Consider the following 24665-nt stretch of genomic DNA (forward strand, 5'->3'; position numbering starts at 1 on the left):
AATTTGTAAGGGTAGAAACGGTTTCGTCAGAACCGCATTTAGAGATCCAAGGAAAGAGAATCTAGTGGAAAGTCCAGACTCTGTATCATTCGACCACCAAGAGCAAATAAAATCAAAGAACCATGAAATAGAGATTAGCTTAATCAAATCACAATTGCTAAGTATCATTAACCTGACAATAGAGAAATCGTTTTAATTCCATATTATGCATTTGGTGACAGAAGATCGAACAATTGCATTTTCTTTTCAGACCAAAGAAGTTTGAGTCATAAAGTGAAGATTAAACATGCATTATGCAAGAGCAAAATCTGCTTATTACAAGTCTTTCTTTAGGCCTGAAATGTTATCTAAATTATTAATTAGACATTAATTAACTTATCCAGACCATAATAAACTCTCGATGTCAAGGCTAGCCTTCGATGTTGGCTGGATTAGATTCCTATATGCCGCTAACGGCTATTGATAATTAAATCAATAAAAGCGGATAATCGAGACTATGCTGTTTATATTAATGATTTTAGTAATGATGACCGAGACTATGCACAAATTTCACACGCTTCTTTCTCGGCTCATAGTGGATCAATTTGACTGAAATTTTCAGCAAATTACCTTTACACTATCTAGTTTTTAACTATAATAGCGAGAACTGTCATCTCTTTATCTTATCTCCCATAATGTATCTTTAATTTAGTGAATTCCCAATTTCTAAAGATCATTGAAATTAAAGAAATTTCATTCATGAAACCGGTATAGGGTCGTTTACTCAAATCACAATATCGAAATATCACTGAAACCTAAAAATCTGGTATTTTCACTGGGTGCCAATATATTGGACAAATTGCTTTTAAACAAATTTGAATCATACAATTCCAGCTTGTATCACAGTTTCTCAACGTCACTAAAAGCTAAAAGGGAACCTCTCTCCAATTCCACATTAGATGTTTTCAATGCCTGCCAAAAGAGATGGATCGATTTAATCCGGTCTCGCATCCATCGTGAAAAGAAACTAGACACAAAGATACCTAAATTGGTGGAAATAAGAAAATAGGATTTACTTAAACGAATATTATCAAGGTTTTCAAATATTTCGTGAAAGATATCTTATGTTTAAAGAAATCCTAATCAGGTTTAGTTCTAACCAATATTCATTGTATAATTGAATTGTTGTGTAACAGCCATCCTTATTGTGTAAGAATCGTTTCAATAAATTGATTAACTTGAAGAACAGCTACTGAAGTCTATTTCTAGCAATGATACTCGTATATCTTTAATCGTATTATTATCTGATTGGCGATTTTAATATTACTTAGAATCTGGTTCCAAAATAGAAGTCAAACAAATTTGACTGGTTCCAAAATAGAAGGCGGGTAAAATTGGTGCTTGAAGGTCATTGTGCGATCATGAAATGGGGTTTAGTGTCATACTTTTCTGCACTGACACACTTAAAACACGCCAGAAAATCCCAGTGAACTTTCTCGACCAGCACCGGGAGCGAAACCGAGACCTTCTGGTTAGTGTGCCAGCGTCTTACTCACTGACCCACTACAGCTCCCTCAAAAAGATAGTAAAATATACATTTAAATGGATGGTAAAAAAATACATTTAAACGGATCGTAAAAAAATACATTTAAACTATCTGAAGCTTATAAAGAATCGCAAATTGTTTGGAACAAGTTTTCCGATGAAAATAGTAATTTTAATTGAGAAATGTAGACCGATGCTGAACTCACAGAAAATGCTTTTAATCTACATGTCTTAAAGATTCCTCCTCGCGTACGGACTGCGTGACTTTGTAATCCCTTTCACGTGACTTGATTGAGGTAGAATCCATTTTCAGTTTGTATTTGTGGTTAGTCGTTGTCCATTTACGATACATATCGAAGCCTAAATCTTGGATTATCTTCTATGAGCTTCCTTTTCCCGCAGTTTAATCACAGTCTACTGGACGTTTAATTCTCTCGATGTTTTCACAACCGTTAACCATTACATCAACATATAAGAAGCGCTCCTTTTGTCACTCAAGGAAACTTGCAGTCTTTTACGGATACCCTCACATTTTTGTATTGTGCGCACCCCGTGCGTGTTGTTTGGAGAATCTCTACTTGGCTGCCTCTACTTTTCACCAAAACAGAAATACTTTTATTGGATATAACTACCTGATAAATACTGTCGTGGGATGTATCTTTAATTGAACACGTTTTTGAGGCATAATATGAAACGCATACTTGAACGGATTGTGTGAAATGTGAGTTGCACTGTTTTGAAAACTGCTGATGAAAAGGTAATGTATATTAAGGCAATTAAAGTCAATGGGAAGTCATTCAGACTGCTTCACAGATCGTTAACTATGATTTTCGGTGTGTACGTAGCTCAAGGCATCGTTTTAATTGGGCTTAAATTGGCGGGTCTCCATTACAAGATAAAAGAACTAGAAAACTGTATGATATCATTTTGTATTTATTACCCTCACGTCACGGTACAGTTAAACCAAGTCCAGTGAGAGATAAAGTTGAGTTCATAGGGAATTTTCCAGGGTAGTTTCTCTTTGTCAGTATTTAAGAAAAGAATAGTGTTTAGTAGTTAGGATGGGACAAAAAAAGAAAGTTCAGTGTACACGTTGGCTTTGGAAGTTGGAATCGGAAAGTATGCGGAAACGCTGTTTTCCGATAAAAATTCCCACACTACCACAACCCACCCCCTACCCCGTAGTAATTGCATGTCATTTTTATCACTTCATTAGCTCAGTTTAACAGCCTACTCTTATACCGAGTTCCAACCGCCAAGGTATCTTTTACGTTCCACCCGAACGACTATACGTTGTCCCTTGTCATTCCCTATGTCCCACACCACTGACAAAGGGGAACCACGCCAACACATGGATCGAACATGGGACCTCCATGTTAGCGAGCCATCGTCCTACTTACCGAGCCGCCGTGACCCCAAGAAAAGTAAGGCGTTAAAGCCCGATTGATTTCATTTCTTATACACGCTATTAATGGGTTGTCTAGTCATGATTCCATTAGTTACATGAATACATCAATTAACAATGACTTGGCATAACCGTTTCGTGACTATAGATGGTTAATAAAGCAAAGCATGTGTCACTGTTTCACAAAACAAATCGTTAATCGTGAATAATATATTTTATAAAATGTTTCCTCCTACAATGGCATATAACTATTGCTATTGCTTTTGCTCTTCAGACAAAAATCAGGGTCATCCCATGTCAAGTGGACCAAATTTCGGAAAGTTGCAAACATGACCACCTCCAAAAATAGCATTATGGCCTTAAGCTAACAAATCCGAAATAATACCTCGCTAGGCCCAAAGCACGCTGAGATATGGCCATTTGTAACTCAACTCAAATTTCTAATAGAAGTAAAACTCTCTTACTTTGAAATAAACAATTTTTGGTGTAGATTACGAATTTAGCATCACACGCAAAGTACGATCCACACAGTTCGTACCAGGTGACAAAATGTGGAACAAATGAAGTGTTATGCCAGCAGTAACTTTAAACTGATTGTCAAAACCCAATATTCCAATTTGTGAAGCGGAATAACCATTTTTATTTTTCTCATTTTTGAGAGGCAAAATAGATTTAGAACAGTATGATATAGATCCAAAATGATTGCATATTCGTAATCTACGCAAAAGTTTACTCTAAATAGACACTTTTGAGGGGTATCTGTCATTTAGAAGTAATTTTAAAGTCAACAATTTTGATAATAGCCATTAAAACTTCATCTCCGCACAGCTGATTTCAAGTGCCAATTATAAGCCATCAAATACACAAGATGGACTTCAATATATGTTATAGTGGGGTAGATGAAATTTCATTATCAATCTTTTTTCAGAATTTTAACCTCACTCCTACATGGCCAAAATTGAAAGAGAATATGGTCAAATTTTGTACGTTTTCCATTGTACATTTTAAATTTCAAGATTGAATATTTGGAAAACGGATATATCCCATCGACTTAGAATGATAAACGAAAAACTGGCATGTTGTGTAAAGAATCCTGAAAAAAAGCGAATAATACGTTTGTTCCAAATGCACCGGACATTGGGTGCGATGCTAAATTCGTAATCTACACCAAAAGTTGTCCTAGATTTCAGCGTTAGAGAATTCTACTCCTATTAGAAATGTGAGTTTAAAGCACCCGAAAACCTGAAAAAAATACTGAATTTATCAACCGTTTCAGCATCCTAATTTCAAATAGCAATATCCAAGTGAGTTTTTGACCTAGAGAGGTAAAATTTCGGCTTTGTTAGTTTAAGACCATATAATAGAAGATATATTTTTTATAATTGTTTTGGAGGGGGTCATGTTTCCTCCATTGGTCCAGTTGATATGGAATGACCCATCAGAGGATTTTCCCATAAAATCCGATAAATTTCAATGGCTGGTTAAGTTCTTATTTTAAAAGACAATGCAGCCACCGTAGTTTTCCATTAACTTATTAAATTTCTATGCTTGGTCACGTATCAGGGGTGGCGTCTGTAAGGCTGACAAGGAAAGCGTGTCTAAGCATTCGGATGGGTACAAAAAAAAATACGAGGCCCAGACATATACACATTGGTATGCACGTAAAGTAACCATTGACAGTTGAAAATAGAATAAGAGTAAGTGGAAAAGGCGCTGTGTAGGCAAACTTCACTCAATTACTGTATGATCTTTAATCAAAGAAGACAAACACGCGTACTTGTTAAGATTGTACATGAATAATGGATGGAATTAATAGCCAGGAAAATAATGATCTTTTATGTAAAGCGACACCATCTCCATAATATTGTCTTCTTAATTGATGGTGGCATGTTATCGTGGCACCATGGTCCGTCTATGAATAATATTACATAAATACATAACAATTATAAGGTGGATCTCTGTAGCTTTAATTAATTTCTGGAAAATCCTTGACATTGAACACCTACTTTCGTATATCTTAATTAATTTCTGGAAAATCCTTGACATTGAACACCTACTTTCGTATATCTTAATTAATTTCTGGAAAATCCTTGACATTGAACACCTACTTTCGTATATCTTAGATACCCGTTTCTTTGAGACGTCAACCCAAGCCTTGCTTAACTAAATGGTTATCAAGCGTTTTAACTACCAATCGCGTAACAAATTTAAAGTTACAATTTCATATTTTCTAAGAAAGTCAAAACATAATTATCTTTATGTCTTTTGCTCAATAGGTTGTCAACTCACTATTATACGATCATAGGTGTCATTCTCACACTTAAAACTCATTTACACCGGAAATAGTAACACAATTACCTCCCAATTACCTCCCTTGTTTTCTATTCTCCACCATGGAGTAGCTATTTCAAACTTTGGAATTTGAAGATGAAAATGATATTTTTGCCAATTTTTCAACTGGCAATAGTGAATTATAGGATTAATAGGATTATTCTTTAACAAGGTAGGACTGTTTATAGGTACCATCTATTTTAAGGCTTTATTTTAATAAATTTTAAAAATATGAAATTCCAACTTTAAGATGCATTATATAAGAGGTAAATCCTCGTATTGCAAGTCGTTTTTTTTTACTTCAAATGTTATATAAATTATTATTAAGACATTTATTCACATGGCAAGCCTATAATCAACTGTCCAGTTCATCGTAATTCAAATGGTTTGAAACACGATCTCCATTTAATGATTTTATTTTCAAAAGTGGTGAATCTCGATTAATAAGTATCGTTGCTACGATGATAAACAATCTATTCCACACCCTGTCAAAACTTCAAACAGTGATAACTTCGCTCAGAATAAAGTAAATTTGAATGAAATTTTCAATATATTATTCAGACAGAACGTAGGATTGGCTGATGGGCTTTCTGACTACTGGTTCCACACAAAATGTCTCCTTTGATACAGCACTACTGAGTGCAGATTTATTAACGAAACACCGCAACGCGTATGAATACGGAGTTGAATTATAAAGACTATTCATCAGAAGTGTCAAGGTTTTACGTCAAAATCTTTTTTTTCTGTTTTGAAATTTCATCAACCTTCTCTCGTTCGTGAAGGCATGTTTTCTCATTTCTATTGAAATCATCATACGGAATGGTATAATGGCATAGAACTTAATTTCATTAGACGAACAGGCACTAGAAGATCAAATCACCCAGAAATTTTGTGATAAATACGTCATAATATTCTGTATAAATCATGTAATAATAATCGATAGAATTCATAATAGACCATTTAAGTTCATGACCGGGGTAAAACTATAGATGATCGATTTCTTTGGTCTTACAATACTATTTCACCTTGAAACTAAATGGAGTCTGTTATTTCTAGACATGACATGTTGATCCCAGACAAGAATTAAAGTAATCAGATTGGTATTTTGAGATTAACATATAGTCTTTATCAACGTGAAATGAAATGAAATGAAACGGGGTTTAACGCCCTACTATTCTGCTCCTATGCTGGGCTAATGAAGACGGGCATACGCCATACAGTGTGCTATGAAAGAAATTTTGCCCGGGCAGCGGCACTATCGCCTACTCTTATATCGAATTCCAACTGCCAAGGGATCTTTTACGTGCATTCCAATGTATACACGGGACCTCGGTTTTTCGTCTCATCCGAAGGACTAGACAGCTGTCCTTGTCAGGCCCTCCGTCCTGCATCACTGACAAGGGTGAACCACGCCAGACTTTATCAACGTAGTTTCCCCCTGTCAGTGGTGCATCTAAGAGGGTTGGGTGTGTGCGTGTGTGTGGGTGGGTGTGTGTGTGTGTGGGGGGGGGGGGGGTGCTGGCAAGGAATAGCATATCGTCGTTCGGGTAGAATAACTTGTATAAGAAAAACCGAGGTCCAGTGTATACATCGGCATGCCCGTCTGGAAAACAATCCATGCATATTACACTGCATTGCGTATTTTCGTCTTCATTAGCCCTCTCGATGCAAAACGATGAAATGAAATGAAATGGGGTTTAACGTCCTACTGTTCTGCTCCTATACTGGGCTAATGAAGACGGGCATACGCCATACAGTGTGCTATGAGGGAAATTTTGCCCGGGCAGCGGCACTATCGCCTACTCTTATATCGAATTCCAACTGCCAAGGGATCTTTTACGTGCATTCCAATGTATACACGGGACCTCGGTTTTTCGTCTCATCCGAAGGACTAGACAGCTGTCCTTGTCAGGCCCTCCGTTCTGCACCACTGACAAGGAGAAACCACGTCGGAAGCAAAACGTAGAACGTTAAACCCCTTACCCTTTCATTTCTGTCACGTCGAAGTTTGGTGTTAAACACGTGGTTAAAGTTGCTATAGGAAATCGTGTGGCGTGAAATACAAGTAATTACCTAACATTTACTAGCAACTGGAAAGATTTCGCGAAGATGGTAGGGGTGGCGGAGTAGCTATATACGTTAAAAATAACCTATACTTCAAACCCCGCACTGATTTGATTATTAAAAACTTAGAAGCTGTCTGGGTAGAAGTCCAGTTTAATTCTAAACATATTCTGATTGGATCTTTTTACAGGCCGCCTTCCAGTAAAAGTGGCTATTGGAAGTTAATTGAAGATAGTTTTTCAACTGTTTGTAATTTTCCAAATTCTCATGTAATTATTTTAGGTGACTTTAATATAGATTTCCTAACCACTTTAAATAGTAAAATCCATGATCTAATTTGTCTATTTGACTTTCATCAGCTGGTAACCGAGCCAACCCGCATTACACCATCTTCTCGATCTCTTTTAGACTTGGCCATAACTAGTTGCCCCGACTTCGTAAAGAATGTAAGCGTTTCTGATTCGGGCCTTAGTGATCACAGCAATATCATTTTATGTCTAAATTTCACTTCTCCAAAAACTCAATGCTTTCAAAGAACTGTTTGGTCTTACTCCAAACTAAATGCCACGGATCTTAATAATCACTTTTCAAGTTACAACTGGGACAATATTTTTCAGCTACATGACGATCCTCATACACTTGCGGATAATATATCCAAAACAATTTTTTCTGAACTGAAGAATTTCATACCAAATAAAACCGTTACAATCAGACTAAATGACCGTAAATGGATGAGTGGAAAAATCAGACTTCTCATTCGCAAACGTAATAGACTTCATAAAAATGCGAAAAAATCTAATTTACAGTTAGATTGGCAGAATTTCAGAAAATCCCGCAATATTGTCATCTCCGAAATAAGGAAATCCAAATCCTTGCACTATTCAAAGATTGACACTAAAATTAATAATAATGACTTCGGTGAATCGCGTTGGTGGTCTTTGGTTAAACAAATCTCTTTAAAGAAAGGCTGCTCTAACCAGGAAATTCCACCTCTCAAATATAATGATAAGATATATTTTGAAAACTGTGATAAAGCTAACGTCCTAAACGATTATTTTGTCTCCCAGACGATACTAGACTCGGATCAAGACGGCCTTCCAGACTTACCGTTCTCTACCATAGAAATTTCTTCCCTGACAATTACTCCTAAATTAGTCGAAGATACGCTTTCTTCTTTAACCCCTAAAAAAATCACGTGGACATGATAATGTGAACAACTTTGTTCTAAAATTACTCCACAAATCCCTGGCAATTCCACTCAGCCGCCTTTTTACAATACTAGCTGATAGTTGTATCTTTCCAAATTGCTGGAAATCTGCCAATGTTGTTCCCATCTTTAAGAAAGGATGTGCCCACGACTGCACAAACTACAGACCCATTTCTCTCCTTAGTTCTCTAGGTAAAGTCTTTGAAAGGATTATTTATAATCATATTTTCAATTTCATCATTAGGCTTAAAATTATTACTCCCCATCAATCCGGATTTCTCCCTAACAACTCAGCTACTTACCATCTTCTAGAAATGTACAATTATATTTGCAAGGCTCTTGATAAGGGACATGAAGTAAAATCTGTCTTTTTTGATATTAGTAAAGCCTTTGATAGAGTTTGACATCGCGGGTTACTTCATAAACTATACAGCTATGGTATCCGTTACGACACTCACAAATTAATTACGAATTATCTCCAGGATCGCGAGCAATGTGTCGTCCTAAATGGTCAACAATCTTTTACAAGAAGTGTTTCCGCAGGTGTGCCGCAAGGGTCGATAATTGGTCCCCTTTTATTTCTCCTTTATATTAATGACCTAACAAATAACATTTCATCTAATATACGCCTCTTCGCTGACGATACCTCATTATTTCTAATAATAGATAACCAAGTCTCTGCTCAAAATAAATTAAACGCTGATCTTGAAACGATTTACAAATGGTCATTAAAATGGAAAGTAACATTCAATCCTTCCAAAACTACTAGCCTTACCTTCTCCAGGAAACTATCACCTACTTCTCTTAGATTAAATTTCAATAATGTTCTTCTAACTGATGCTAACACTCATAAACATCTCGGCGTTTATTTTAATAATTGTTGTACTTGGGATACCCACATTAACCACATGATAACTAAAATTAGCAAAACCATTAACTGCTTTCGGTCACTAAAATATCGACTAAAACGTAAAACTCTTGAAATTATCTTCAAATCTTTTATCCTACCACTTTTCGACTACGCTGATTGTGTCTGGAATAACTGTACAAAAGAAAAAAGTGAACAGCTAGAATCGCTTCATTTAGACGCCATTCGAACCATTACAGGCCTTCCTCGCGGTACTTCTCATAATTTACTTTATACTGAATCTGGATTTTCCAGTCTTTTAAAAAGACGTTATGAACATAAAATGGTTTTATTTTTCAAAATTATCAATCTACAAACACCCTCGTTCCTATTGGATTTGGTCCCTCTATCTATAGCGTCCAGTCAACCATATCAACTCAGAAACTCCAATAATCTGATGAGTATTAACTGTAAATCTAATCTTTATCAAAATTCGTTTTTCCCATCATCAGTACAAGAATGGAATCGTCTCGATGAAAACGTCAAAACTTCAAATTCAATCTCTTCATTCAAATTTCAGATTAGAAAAGCATACGGTAAACCTAAATACAACGATCTTTTCAATTTTGGCGACCGGTCGTTCCAGATTATTTATTCTAAATTACGCAACTCTAAATCTGACCTAAATCATCATAAATACCTCATGCATATATCTGACGATCCATCCTGTTTATGCGGAAACAGGTGTGAATCTAGCGAACATTATTTCTTTCATTGCCGCCTTTTTATAGACCAACGCAAACTCACTATCGATAAATTGGACGACCATTACAAGAATGTTAATTCACTTTTGTTTGGGATTGACAATCTTTCAAATAATAAAAATATGTCTGTACTCTCGGTCGTTCACCAATATATAGCTCTAACAAAACGCTTCAAATCTCCGAAATGAAGGTGCTTCCACTCCCTGCGAATCACTATTACAACTTGGAAATGCGAAAAATGTTTAGCTTGATCACATTCTAATCCCTCTTTGCTCAATCCATGGGTAACCTAGCCTCACGCGAGAAATGTGTACTTAATAACATTTAAAACTACTATAATAAAAGTATTCCTGACTAGCTTTTGGTGCGTGTTTGGCTTTTTCTGGTTTTCTGGCGTTGCGTCCCAAGCTTCTTTCTAACTCAAATCTCTATCGAATCCCCTCCCTCCCCTCCCCTATATTTATGTCCCCATGTTTCTCTTCATTTTTCTTTCTCTTCTTTTATTTGATTTTTCTTACTTCTTACTTAGCACCCTTTCTACATACCATCATTTACTAAAACATTAATTTAGATAACCATTCTTATTCTATTACATTGCCAGCTGATCTTTAAAAATTATATTCATATCACCCTTTTCTGGAAGCAGTTTTATATAAGCATTAAGTTGCTTGTTACTGTATCCAATTTATTCATATTATTCCCATCATAGTTGTATATAAGAATTCTGAATAAATACTTTTTAAATCAACTGGAAAAATTGATATTTTGTACATAAGGAGTAAGGAAGGGGCCGCGGTGATTTTTTTTTATCGTCGTTTCGCCTTGTCAGCGGTGCAGCATGCACGATTTGGCATAGACTAGCGTCGAATGGGATGAAAAAACATGGTCCAGTGTACTCGTTGGCGTGCACATAAAGGGAGTCTTGGTAATTGGGATTCAACGAAGAGTAGGCCGCTGCCCGGGCAAAATTTCCCTTATAGCATGACAAATTGCATGACGTACTCGTCTACAGTAGCCCGGTTGGTCCAGTGAAAGTTGCACGCTACCCCCCACCCCCAATTTTATTATATAATGAGTAAAACACACGATGTCTGCACTGTAATGTACAAAACATGTAAAAGAAGTATATAAAAACTACATTCCTGTAATCATGATAAGATTAAAGTAGATACCACGTCATAGAGATATTTTCTTAAGATCTAATCGTTAACATACAAAGAAGGTTCTATATGTACTACTTTATTATTAACACGCGATGTGGGTACTTCTTACCGTCTTATCGTTTTCCAATATTAATCTAGTTTTGTTTTATAAATTCATGCACAATGCTCTCTTGTTTATGTCTATTTTTATCGTACGTGTCGACCTATTATCTATGAAAACTTAAAGTAGTAATATTTTTATTTTAATTTTAGAATTTATAATAGTCAACCAGGTCCAATATGGCTATTTACAAATATATTGTATTGTTAAATACAGTTCTGGAAAACTCTAATTCGTAATGCTTTCTTTACATATAGTGACGTTATAGAGAAACGACAAATGGCGATGATTAAAAGCTGATTAACTACAACAAATTTTTCCGACTTTAGAATGCTAAGTCACGGTTTTGTAACCAAGGATTATAAGTATTTAGTTTATGTACCAATGTCATGTGAGTTTAAACACCAATGGACCAAACATAAACAATCGAAAATGTTTACGTCCATAGATAAAGCCAACATTGAGATATCACCGACTGTTACATCTCTGTCCACACAGAAAGCCAAAAAGAAAGTAAAATTAATAGATAAATCAACTTCCGCCCAATCTTTCGACTCTTAAGTTGCCCTATCACCCATTATTGTATTTTGACCTGCATCAAATTAATCGTTCATTTGAAGTAAGTACCGGAATCGGAAAAAAAACCAATTAAGAGTAACCTTGAATAAATATAGAATGAAAGACATATCAGACGTTTGTGAATTTTGTTTTGTTTTGACCAACTATTTAACATAAATGATTTTACTCTTTAAAGTTTAGACGTTTTAGTTAAGGTTGAAAATCAGGACCAATTCTTCGCGTATGTGTTGTATATTATAGATTTTAAGGCGTATAAACTAGTGTACAGTAGTACAAGAATGGGTCTAACGTCGGCTTCCTCTCAATATCGCAGTCATCGATACAGGTGATCGCGTTCCGCAATTGTATGACGATCTTCGGAAATACTATGAAATGTGCTCTTTCAATTCCACAGAAACATTACTTTAAAGCTAAAGAGTCATTATCCGATATATTTCTGATACGACATCAACAACACTTTAAATTATCATAAATACTCAAATCTTGGTATGTACTTACAATCAAAAGCATAATCCGAATATTCACTTCCGTCCATTGCAATCACTATCCTCCGAGAATTAGATTTGGAGGTCGCCATCTTATACTATGAGAGATATCCAACAGGTTGTTTGCAAGGAGTGAGAAACGTGCCGGCTGTGTAGTTGCTGCTGAATGAATGAATCTAGTGGAGTAGTAATGATGTGACGATCATGCTGACTATAGCAGTCGATATGTAAGTAGAATAGAGGTAACAACAGCTTGAGTTTTCTCTTTACTCTGGTAATCAATATATCCATATAGTTATAATAGAAAGATACAGAGCGATATTTGTCTTACTAGGTGGTGGGTGGACCAGGGCCACACGTCCCGAGTGACAGTTGTTTTACAAGGGTGGTAGATGGGCGAAAGCCAAGCGACAGTTGTCTTACAAAGGTGGTAGATGGATCAGGGTCACACGTCCCGCGCGACAGTTGTCTTACAGTGGTGGTAGGTGAATCAGAATCACACGTCCCGGGCGCGATTTGTCTTACTAGGGTGGTAGATGGGCCATGGCCACATTGACACACGCCCATAGTAATAGTTGTCTTACAAGGGTGGTAGGTGATCCCGAGCGACATTTGCCTTAAAAGGGTGGCAGTGGGGCCAGGATATTGGGAGAACCATGGTCTCACGTCACCCCTGGGGCAGGGGTGAGAGCGCATAGTCCTACGGTATTTCGCTAGCTCTCTCTCTTCGCTTGTTATATAAACTAATATTATAAAAATATAAATTTTACATGAATTTATGCACTGTATAATCAGGAACCACTGATTATTGGGGGGTTGGATGGCCGAATGGTTAGCACGTGCGTGCTGTATCATAAAGCCTGTCATTGAGTCAACTGGTGTGGTTTCGAATCCCCGGTTGTACGTGACAAGGAGTAGGGTCGCCTGTCCAACCTCGTGGGTTTTCTCCGGGTCCTCCGGATTCCTCCCACTGCTAAAGACCCCTACGCGCAAGCGAATTATTGAAATAAAAAAAATAAACCGTATGTTAGTCCCGAAATGACCTAGTTTGTGTCGAGTGGACGTTAAACCCCATTTCTCTCTCTCTCTCTCTCTCTCTCTCTCTCACCACTGATTATTATATTTGGTAAAATAAACAATGGCTACCCGCTACATGCATTTACAGTTCTTTTGTGTACTATAATAATGACAATCGCATATAGCATACTGATAACAATAGAATTGAAAACAATTATGAAAAATATAATATATTAGGTGTATACTATGATCGCGATATTATTTTATATACAATTATAAAAACGATATCATTGGGTATACTGTTATGAAAACGATATTATCAGGTCATGTGCATTCATTGACCAATCAAATTATCTGTATTGGTACACAGGGCTTAATATTGTAATTACGGGAATTTCTAGATGCAATATTTATTTTATTTTTCTGAAATTATCACACATGATTATGTAATGCGGCATGTAAGTACAGTTTAAAATATTGTAGCGGTCTCAGAACATGCGTCGCCATTTACGAAAAATATGAAACAGAAAAAGAACAAATTTCAGTATGATTGATTACATTGGAATACATCTAATACATTGTCAAGACAATGTTGTTATCTATTCATTTCAAGATGACATACGTTAAGAATGAATGAAACGTTTCATTTCTCTACACTATATGGGCTAATGAAGATGAGAAAACGGTATGCAGTGTGTGACGAAATACTGTTGTCATTGGTTCTTTACGTGTACTTTAGTGTGTACACGGGGCCTCGTTTTTTTTCTCTCATCCGAACGAATAGACACTGTTCCTTGCTAGGCACTCCGTTCTGCACCACCATTCCGTTCTGCATCACTCTGAAAATCTCGAGGTACAACATTCTCAGCTAGCACCGGGACCCCTGACGCTCCGTTCTGCACCAGCGAAAAGGGGAATCACTCTGAACATCTCGGCTATACCCCGGAATCTAACCTAAACTTGGATCTCCTGGTAACTAATCAAGCACCTTACTCGATTTCCACATACGTTGAATACTTCCACAAATTCGTAATTGTGCACACACAAAAAAAAACAGCACACAAAATTATTTTATTCCACAGAAATTATTATATATCATCACAATGTTTATTTGCACACTAAAAGATCTTATTCATATAGTAAAAGATTCAGACCGTACCCTATTGTAGATGAAAAAGTAAAATTGCCCCGAGATTCAGTATTATCTAGAGAGACGGGTATGCATTATCAATGTATTTAAAAAAATATATATACATTGGACTTTTTTCAAACATCCATAATAAAGCAATAATTAATTGTTAATTTCATCATCATATACTGCACAAAATAAACAGCACCATTAAACTTCGTTTAAAACTGATTAATCTGAATTTATTTTAAAGATCAACCGTTTGGTTTCCTATAAGAAACAAACAGTCAAACTATCTACAGATCTATCCGTTTTAAATCTTTATATTGTATGGAGATGTACTGCGATTCGTTTGATTTTTAAATTTTATATTCCATATTTTACCATCTTACAACAATTTGCTTTAAAGAGATCAGTAAAAACGAAACGAAATGCATAATTTTTCTTCATTAGATTGAATCACTACAATAATCATCGAAATCCTTATATATATTAAAAATAGTTTTCACGGTCAGATTAATTAAATTGGTAGATATCTAATTATCGTAAAATTTAATATTATCTGAAGTCCATTTCGGTTTGTCCTCAGGACCATTCGGTCTACCGTCATTAAAGTCATATTTTTCAATACCAACCAACCTTAGAACTTCCGGTGTCTTAGTAATATCGGGCATCTTCTGAACGGCGTTAAGACTTTCTGGAATGTCTTCACTGAACAAGTGGGCTCGAACTTTTACACATGGCATATGGCATGTCAGCGACATATTTTCGAAAGCTTTACGCTTGAATTCTAAATCTGCATCGCTAGCCCAGATTGCTGGAAGCATGCACGCAAACACGACGTAGCGCCATCTGTCAGCGTGTGGTCTCCCCTTCTTTGCTTTGACGTTATCGTGCACTGTTCGTGTATCCCACAATACTACTGACCCCTTTGACGCTGGAACTAACTTTTTGAAACATCCCTTTGAGCTATACCACGCGATCTCATCCTCAGACAGTTTATAGTGATCTTTGTCGTGGCTATTTTTGGTAGCCTCGGGATGCGTAGAAAAAAATTCATCGGTATATTTGCTGGAACCTTCCATAACTCGCAGACAACCGTCAGTTTCTGTTGTTTCCTCTAAGTAAATCCCACCTTGAAATGCGTGAAGACCGCGTCTATATCCGCTTCTGTCTACATGTAGCCACGAGAAGCCAGTGTCGAAATCACCAGTGCTGATTTCTGGAGGCGGACATATTGATAATTTATCAAAGCTAGAAACCAACTTGTCTGTTCCCCAAACTGCTGCAAAAGCATCCTTGGCCAGCAATCTGGCTTTCCACGCAGATTCTAGATGACCTATGCGCGGAACATTGATCAGGGAGTGTGGCTGTTTAAAAAGTTCCCCATTATCTTGAGCCAGAGCCCAAGATTTTAGCTCTTGACTAAGTTCATCACACTTTTTAGCCGGAATCACATTTGGTATTACACAGTATCCCCGCTGACGTAGATCCCTCCATATGGCTTCACTGTAATAAAAACAAACAAACTGGGTGTGAAAGATATTTAGAAGTAGAACATATACAATCACATGGTAAACACAGGGTTTCTATAGTGTGTTTAATATACAATAAGAAGTGCTACCGAGAAAGTGTGGGCATATCCTGCCTGGTGTTACTTTTTGTCAAATAGTCTAGAGCTATAGCTTAGCCCAGGATTTCAGAAGCCTGAACTACTAAAATAACCTCGAGGCCAAGTCACCAGCAGAGTCCTTACATACCATAGAAAGCGGAACGTATATACCACGGATCAATGATGCTTATGGAAATAATTGATGGCCTCGTTGGATCACCGTATATTAACAGTCCCGACTGTCTCTAGTTGGATCACTCAAGATGAAATAAGTATTCCTACATTTTGACCCATTTAAATGTTATCGTGTACGTTTCATAAACGCATAACTTTGAATAAGATATATGCCGTATATACCAACAGCAGTTACTTTCCTTTTATGAAATGAAATGGGGTTTAACGTCCTACTGTTCTGCTCCTATACTGGGCTAATGAAGACGGGCATACGTCATACGGTGTGCTATGAGGGAAATTTTGCCCGGGCAGCGGCACTATCTCCTACTCTTATATCGAATTCCAACTGCCAAGGGATCTTTTACGTGCATTCCAATGTATACACGGGACCTCGGTTTTTCGTCTCATCCGAAGGACTAGACAGCTGTCCTTGTCAGACCCTGCTTTTATGAAACGAATATACATATACACAGGCCTATACTGATTATAGCCTACATCATTGTGGTTTTTATTAGTCGGTTTGTTTTCTGAAAATTGGTCGATTAAACTACATAAAATGGGCATCGGCCTTAATATTAATACAGTGTGCTTTATCCAACAGTTTTACTATCTATATATTCAAGGAGTATACATACCTGTCAAACCTGGACATATTTCTCTATTAATGGTATAAATTGAGTATAATAATATGTTTAGTTGTTGGGTTGTTAACCAGCTGTACAAACTATCAACCTTATGTCGAGTTCGAACAACGTGTGATGTCAGTAGACCTACTAACCTACAGGCTCTACTCTACGGGTAGCCTAAACTGCTATAGTGTGTTTTCTTATCAAGGCTATCTAACTCAATACAGTACTTCTTTAAAAGGGTGGTTAATGATATAGGCCTACGACCGATAGAATAGCATTATTGTTAGCAGCCGTGTCTGTTCATCCGCCGCCCACAATTGATTGTGGCTTCTGATCGTTCTTGATGCTACAGTTATTATCCGATTTTCGCTAGAAATTTACACACAGTGTTTATTTCCCCGAGACTAAGGGGGATAATGCATTTCGTAGACCTTGGTCATTTAGAAAAAATGTCACGGTCACCCTGGAAGCTGATGTTATCATACGAAGTTTCATTGCCTATGTTCGCTAGACGAAATGGTTTTGATTTTCAACATTTCTCTAAAATTAAACTGGTTTTAGAATTAAGGAACGTCATTATTTGGGGTTTATTATGATTCGGTTTGGGTTGCTAATTGGAACCGAAATCAGATAAATTATATAAATGATCTCAAATGATAGTAAATTAATCATCATCATAAAAGAGATGAGATAAGTGTTTAACATTAAACAGCAGGTGATAGCTTTTGAAGATATTCTATTAAATCTTTAACATGTACATAAAATACGGTGGGAATAATGTTACAACTCTGATTTACATCAATCGTCAAAGAAATTTACGTTTGATAATTCATCAATAGGTTATATTCTATTGGTAGTTTAATGACACATTGATTGTACAGTATCTACATTACCTTTCATATTAGGTTTTAGGGAGCCACGGTGGTTCAGTGGGTAAGACGTTGGCTTACTAACCAGAAGGTTCTGTATTCGGGATTTTTAGGCGTGCCCCCCCCCCCCCTTTCAGTGGTCCAGGTCGGAGGGCTTTAACGGACAACGTCAGTGGTTCGGATGAAACGAAAAGCCTAGGTCTCGTGTGGAATTCGATGTAAGAGTAGCTTGTATTATAGTGTCGCTGTCTGGGCAAAGAATCCCTTTTAGCACACTGTAAAATCGGCGCAGAACAGTAGGGCGTTAAACCCCATTTCATTTCATTGTGTATATTATGTTTAAGAAAATGTTGTGCCAAAGCCCTACAATTTTTGGATGTTCATTTTACTTGATTTTATATTCAAGCTTTAAATATTTTCTTGGACTTTCAGTTTCTTGTCTGATGGTCGGTGTACATGTAAAAGAACCCTTAAAAGTTGAAATTCGATAAAGAGAAGACGCAAACAGCACTGTCCAACAGCAATCCATCGCCATAGCATTGCACAAGGGACCTGGTTAGTCTCAAAAAGAGACATTAAAAAAAACCATTTCTTTATTTACTCCCTTTGCTTTATTGACTCCAGACTAATATACTCTTAAAAAAGTAGGGGATATTGAAATGCAAATACCTATGCAGGTTGCGATATGATAAATAGTCATGGACATTTGACATGCTTTGAAAGTATGTTCACAGATGAAGAACTTATCGCCCCAACAGAACCACTGAGAGGTTCATTGTCAAATTTGACACTTCAAGGAAGGGTTGATGAAAACTGCCGCGTGCTGGTTTATCTATCTATGTTTGCTTTCCTATCGGTTCTTGCATAATATTTACTGTTTAGCGTATCTTTGCTTAAGTGTGTTACGTTTAATTTGATCGGGAGACGTGTTCGTCGACGTCAACGTCAACCGACAACATTGGCCGTGGCAATGCAAGAGGAGTGGATCAGATTGCCCCAAATCGTGATTGGACGGTTGATTAGGAGCATGCCACGACGAAATACTGAATGTCTGAGGATTGGTGGAGCAATTACTCATTAGTAAGACAAAAATCAAAAACGCCCATTTTCACTTTTGACAGTGTATCTCCTCTTTGCGAGTGAAATGGGCCGTCAGATAAGCCGCCCATATGAACTGTTTATGTTCATGTGTAGGCAATTGGCCTGTTATTAACATACACTGGTTAGCTCTAATAAAAACAGCAGTGCATTTCCGCAGTTTTGTATTGTTTCTGAATATCCCCTCCTTTTTTTGAAGAGTATAGTAGCGAGTATATAACATTTATCCCATATAAGGAGCTGTCCATAGCGGTGTTACTTTTCATTCTTAATTCTTCAGTACACCAATTAACAATTACATTATGGGTGATACTTTTCCTGGGCATTACTCATCTTGCTGTTCTTATTCTTCTTGGGAGGGGAGGGGGATGCGACACTACGCCAATTCATGTGCTGTCGATATGAATATCGGCATGCTTGTTCCTGGGATAATTTCGCATCATTTGGCAAACATCGACTGATTCCACAAGTCCAAGATGTCTGCGGGAACTTATCGCCCCAACAGAACCACTGAGAGGTTCATTGTCAAATTTGACACTTCAAGGAAGGGTTGATGAAAACTGCCGCGTGCTGGTTTATCTATCCATGTTTGCTTTCCTATCGGTTCTTGCATAAGATTTACTGTTTAGCGTATCTTTGCTTTAGTGTGTTACGTTTAATTTGATCGGGAGACGTGTTCGTCGACGTCAACGGACAACATTGGCCGTGGCAATGCAAGAGGAGTGGGTCAGATTGCCCCAAATCGTGATTGGACGGTTGATTAGGAGCATGCCACGACGAAATACTGAATGTCTGAGGATTGGTGGAGCAATTACTCATTAGTAAGACAAAAATCAAAAACGCCCATTTTCACTTTTGACAGTGTATCTCCTCTTTGCGAGTGAAATGGGCCGTCAGATAAGCCGCCCATATGAACTGTTTATGTTCATGTGTAGGCAATTGGCCTGTTATTAACATACACTGGTTAGCTCTAATAAAAACAGCAGTGCATTTCCGCAGTTTTGTATTGTTTCTGAATATCCCCTCCTTTTTTGGAAGAGTATAGTAGCGAGTATATAACATTTATCCCATATAAGGAGCTGTCCATAGCGGTGTTCCTTTTCATTCTTAATTCTTCAGTACACCAATTAACAATTACATTATGGGTGATACTTTTCCTGGGCATTACTCATCTTGCTGTTCTTATTCTTCTTGGGAGGGGAGGGGGATGCGACACTACGCCAATTCATGTGTTGTCGATATGAATATCGGCATGCTTGTTCCTGGGATAATTTCGCATCATTTGGCAAACATCGACTGATTCCACAAGTCCAAGATGTCTGCGGTGACGTCATACTTATTTACTGGTCAATTTTACGGTGGCACGTGTTTTTTGTTTTATGTATTATCAATAAATGAATATTGGGAGAAGTCAGGTAAGGAAATTGCTTATCGCGAACTGAAGGTTCTTCAGTATGAAATATATCATCCAATGTTCCAGTTCGAGCAGTGAGGTCACCACATATAATTGCTTTTGGTGATTCATTATATCTCTTGAAAGCGCTTCGTATAGATCGAAATTCTATCCATGAAATTTGTTTGGGAGGGGTGTGTGTGTAAATTTTAGGTGACATTATATTACCCCAAACTGTGCTAATAGGTGTGTTGATAAAGAATATTTATAACAATCTGAATCTACTTCTTATTGGATAACCCGAGTCTCCAAAAAACAAATAACATTTAAATTATTTACATATTCTATTCTATACATTTACATGATTAAACTCTATAGGAAGACTGTACATTTTCTATTAAGTGGTGTGCAATCTTTGCATTATTCATACCTGAGATTATAGAAGTACAGCAGATCGCATAAAATATTTATGGATATCAAACAGAACGGAAATGTGTCTGCAAATTGCATGTTGAGTACAAAGGAACTCTTTGTTTAATCCTGGTTGTTTTGAGCGGTGTTCTGTTTGGCACGATATATTGCTTTAAATAATTTAATGTATTATAAATCAAAGTTTGAACATATCAGGAGAATGGCGTGCCAGGAGGTCCCGGTGTTGCCGAAAAAGTTCATTGGAATTTTCCAGTAGGGTTGTCACAATCCCCGTGCTGCTGGACGGAAGGTCTAACAAGAAAAGATGCCTATGCCTTCAAATTGGACGAAAACTCGAGGTCCTTGATGGTTGCAATTCCATTAAGAGTAGACTGAAACTCCATTGCCAAGGCAACTTTTCTCTCTTCATATCATTCACATCCTGCCTAAAATAAATCTATCTTTCAAATTTGCTTCCATTGTCGAATAATACGAGTTACCATGTGCACGTGTATTTAATTCGATTACTGTTCGTTTTCATTTTAATAAATATTTTGCTGTTGGTTCGTGAGTGTGTCAGATAAAATTGTTATCAGGTCACGTGAATTCGTTGACCAATCAAATTGTCTGTATTGGTAAACAGGACTTGATATTGTAATTACGGGTATATCTAAACGCAATATTTACACCCTACGCAGACGTAAACGCGTTTTTCGTTGGGTGACCTGATAATCTATTACCATTTTAGAGGTCAAAATAGTGCGTGATGCATGTGCTGTACTTATAACGAATGGTAAATTTCACCTATACGTACGTTGTTTTTATGAAATAAAAGTCTGGTTTTACCCGCGTGGTTTCGAATCCCCGGTTGTACGTGGGTTTTCTCCGGGTCCTCCGGTTTCCTCCCACTGCTAAAGACCCCTACGCGAAAGCGAATTATTGAAATAAAATCAAACCATATGTTAGACCCGAAATGACCTAGTTTGTGTCGAGTGGACGTTAAACCTCACCTCTCCCTCTCTCTCTCTTTCTGGTTTTACCCAGACACCGTATAATACAGCTTGGGACACCGGTCTCCATTTTCAGATGAAGACTGACGGGTTTAAGTTGTTTGAATCGTACCACGTATAGTAAGCTAGTTGCTCGGCCCTAAGGTACATGTAGATGTTTTTAAGGGCTTTTTACACGAAAACGAAATTGTAATATTGAAATATTAATTTTGATTATCATGAACTGATGCATCTTTTATCTATTCTGTATATAATATGGTAATGGTAAATATATTGTTTAAAACTGTTCATTAACCTATTTCTAACCTTCGAAATAAGGGTAATATTACTATTACATGTATTAATGTTATTGTCGTGTTTGATAAAATGCATATAATCACATTAGCTTTTATTTTTCTGAAATAATGACACATGATTATGTAATGCGGCATAAACATATAGTTTAAAATATTGCAGCGGTCCCAAAACATGCGTCGCCATTACCGAAAAATATGAAACAGAAAAAATTAAATTTCAATATGATAGATTACATTGGAATAAATCTGATACATTGTGTACAAAATTTGACCCACAGTCAAGACAATGTTGTTATCAATTCATTTCAAGATAGCATAGGGGAATGAAACGGGCTTTCACGTCATAATTCTTTACATTACATGGACTAATGACGATGAAAAAAACGGCATGCAGTGTGTGACGAATTCCAACTGTCATTGGTTCTTTTACGCGCACACCTACCTTTTTTCCACCATTCGAACGACTAGACAATGTTCCTCGCCATTCACTCTGAATATATGAATATATGGAGGTACCTTCTCGGCTAGTACCAGGATCTAGACTAGGACCCCTGACACTCCGTTTTGCACCATCGACAAAAGGAATCACTGAGAATCCCGAGGTACATTCTCAGCTATCACCGGGATCTAGACGCTCCGTTCAGCACCACCGATAAGGGGAATCACTCTGAACACCGGGATCTAACCTAAACTTGGACCCCCAGAATCTAGACTAGGACCCCTTACCCCACCGACAAAGGGAATCACTCTGAAAATCACAAGGTACATTCTCAGCTAGCACCGGGATCTAGACTAGGACCCCTGACGCTCCGTTCTGTACCAACAATAAGGGGAATCACTCAGAACATCTCGGCTATTCTCCGGGAACTAACCTAGACTAGGACCTCCTGGTAACTAATCAAGCACCTTACTCGATTTCCACATACGTTCATAGGCGTACGAGCTGGGGGGCCGCCCCCCCCCCCCATTTTGGGCACACAATTGTACTTTGTAAAAGTTGTATAAAAAAATATTGTGTTCTTGAATGTGTCCAATTTAACAGCGAATTTATTATTATTATGTAACATACTAAGAACTTAACTACATTTTTTGGGCACCAACCACCACCGTCCCCCCCCCCCAGTCAAAAATTTCCCCGTACGCCTATGCATACGTTGAATATTTCCACAAATTCGTAATTGTGCACACAAAAAAACCCAAAAAATTATTATATTCCACAGAAATTATTATATATCATCACAATGTTTATTTGCACACAAAAAGATCTTATTCATAAAGTAAACGATTCAGACCGTACCCTATTGTAGATAAAAGATGTAAGATTGCCTCGAGGTTCAGTATTATCTAGAGACACGGGTATGCATTGTCATTTAAACATACATTATGCAACAGCTAAATCTGTCTATTGCAGGTCTTTCTTTAGGCCTAAAATGTTACCTAAATTATTAATTAGACATTAATTAACCTATCCAGACTATAATCAACTCTAGATGGTATCGCTAGCCTGCAATCTTTAGTGGATTGTGAGTCGATTTACTGCATAACTTTCCTTCACGATTTAACTATTAAATGGATAATCTAGACTATGTTGTTCATCGTACTGACTTTAGTAATGATGATCAAGGCTTGGCGGAAATTCAATGACTTTGTTCTCGGTTCATAGTGGATCAATTTGAATGAAATTTTCAGCAAATTTCCTTTACATTATCTAGTTTTTAACTATTATAGTGAGAACTGCCAACTCGTTATCGAATCTCCCATAATGTATCTTTAAATAAAGTTACCAGTGTATTTAAAAATCATATATGTACATACATACATTGGTCTTAGTGTGAAAAATCTCCATTTTTTAAAACATCCTTCATAAAGCAATAATTAATTGTTGATTTCATCATCATATACTGCACAAAATAAACAGCACCTTTAAACTTCGTTTAAAACTGATTAATCTAAATTTATTTTAAAGATCAACCGTTTAGTTTCCTATAAGGAACAAACAACCAAACTATCTACAGATCTATCCGTTTAAAACCTTTACATTTTACAGAGATGTACTGTGATACGGTTTATTTTATTTCATATACCATATTTTACAAAAGGACAGCTAAAACGAAACGAAACGAAATACATGTACATGATTTATCTTCATAAGATTGGATCAGCGAAATCCTTATGTATATTAAAAATATTTTTTACGGCCAGATCAATGAAATTGGTAGATATCTAATTATCTTAAAATTCAATATTATCTGAAGTCCATTTCGGTTTGTCCTCAGGACCATTCGGTCTACCGTCATTAAAGTCATATTTTTCAATACCAACCAACCTTAGAACTTCCGGTGTCTTAGTAATATCGGGCATCTTCTGAACGGCGTTAAGACTTTCTGGAATGTCTTCACTGAACACGTGGTTTCGAACTTTTACACATGGCATATGGCATGTCAGCGACATATTCTCGAAAGCTTTACGCCTAAATTCTAATTCTGCATCGCTAGCCCAGATTGCTGGAAGCATGCACGCAAACACGACGTAGCGCCATCTGTCCGCGTGTGGTCTTC

At 37.0% G+C, this 24665-nt stretch overlaps 1 protein-coding gene and 1 long non-coding RNA gene across 2 annotated transcripts in view; both read right to left on the bottom strand.

The window, feature by feature from the left end:
* The window catches only part of LOC130013640 (uncharacterized), a 30437-nt gene extending 17815 nt beyond the window's left edge, over positions 1-12622 (bottom strand). The window contains exon 1 of the long non-coding RNA XR_008788847.1: positions 12483-12622. This is a non-coding gene — a long non-coding RNA (uncharacterized LOC130013640). The remainder of the gene's footprint in view (positions 1-12482) is intronic.
* Positions 12623-15115: 2493 nt separating this feature from the next.
* Positions 15116-17155, bottom strand: LOC130013639 (uncharacterized). Its single transcript, XM_056102475.1, has 2 exons — positions 17037-17155; positions 15116-16124 (listed from the first exon to the last, which is right to left on the bottom strand). Exons 1-2 carry the CDS (start codon positions 17051-17053, stop codon positions 15152-15154), a joined length of 990 nt encoding a protein of 329 aa, XP_055958450.1. The 5' UTR covers positions 17054-17155; the 3' UTR covers positions 15116-15151.
* Between the last annotated feature and the right edge of the window lie 7510 nt (positions 17156-24665).

This window comes from Patella vulgata, chromosome 7, assembly GCF_932274485.2.
Source record: "Patella vulgata chromosome 7, xgPatVulg1.2, whole genome shotgun sequence".
Lineage (NCBI taxonomy): Eukaryota > Metazoa > Mollusca > Gastropoda > Patellidae > Patella > Patella vulgata.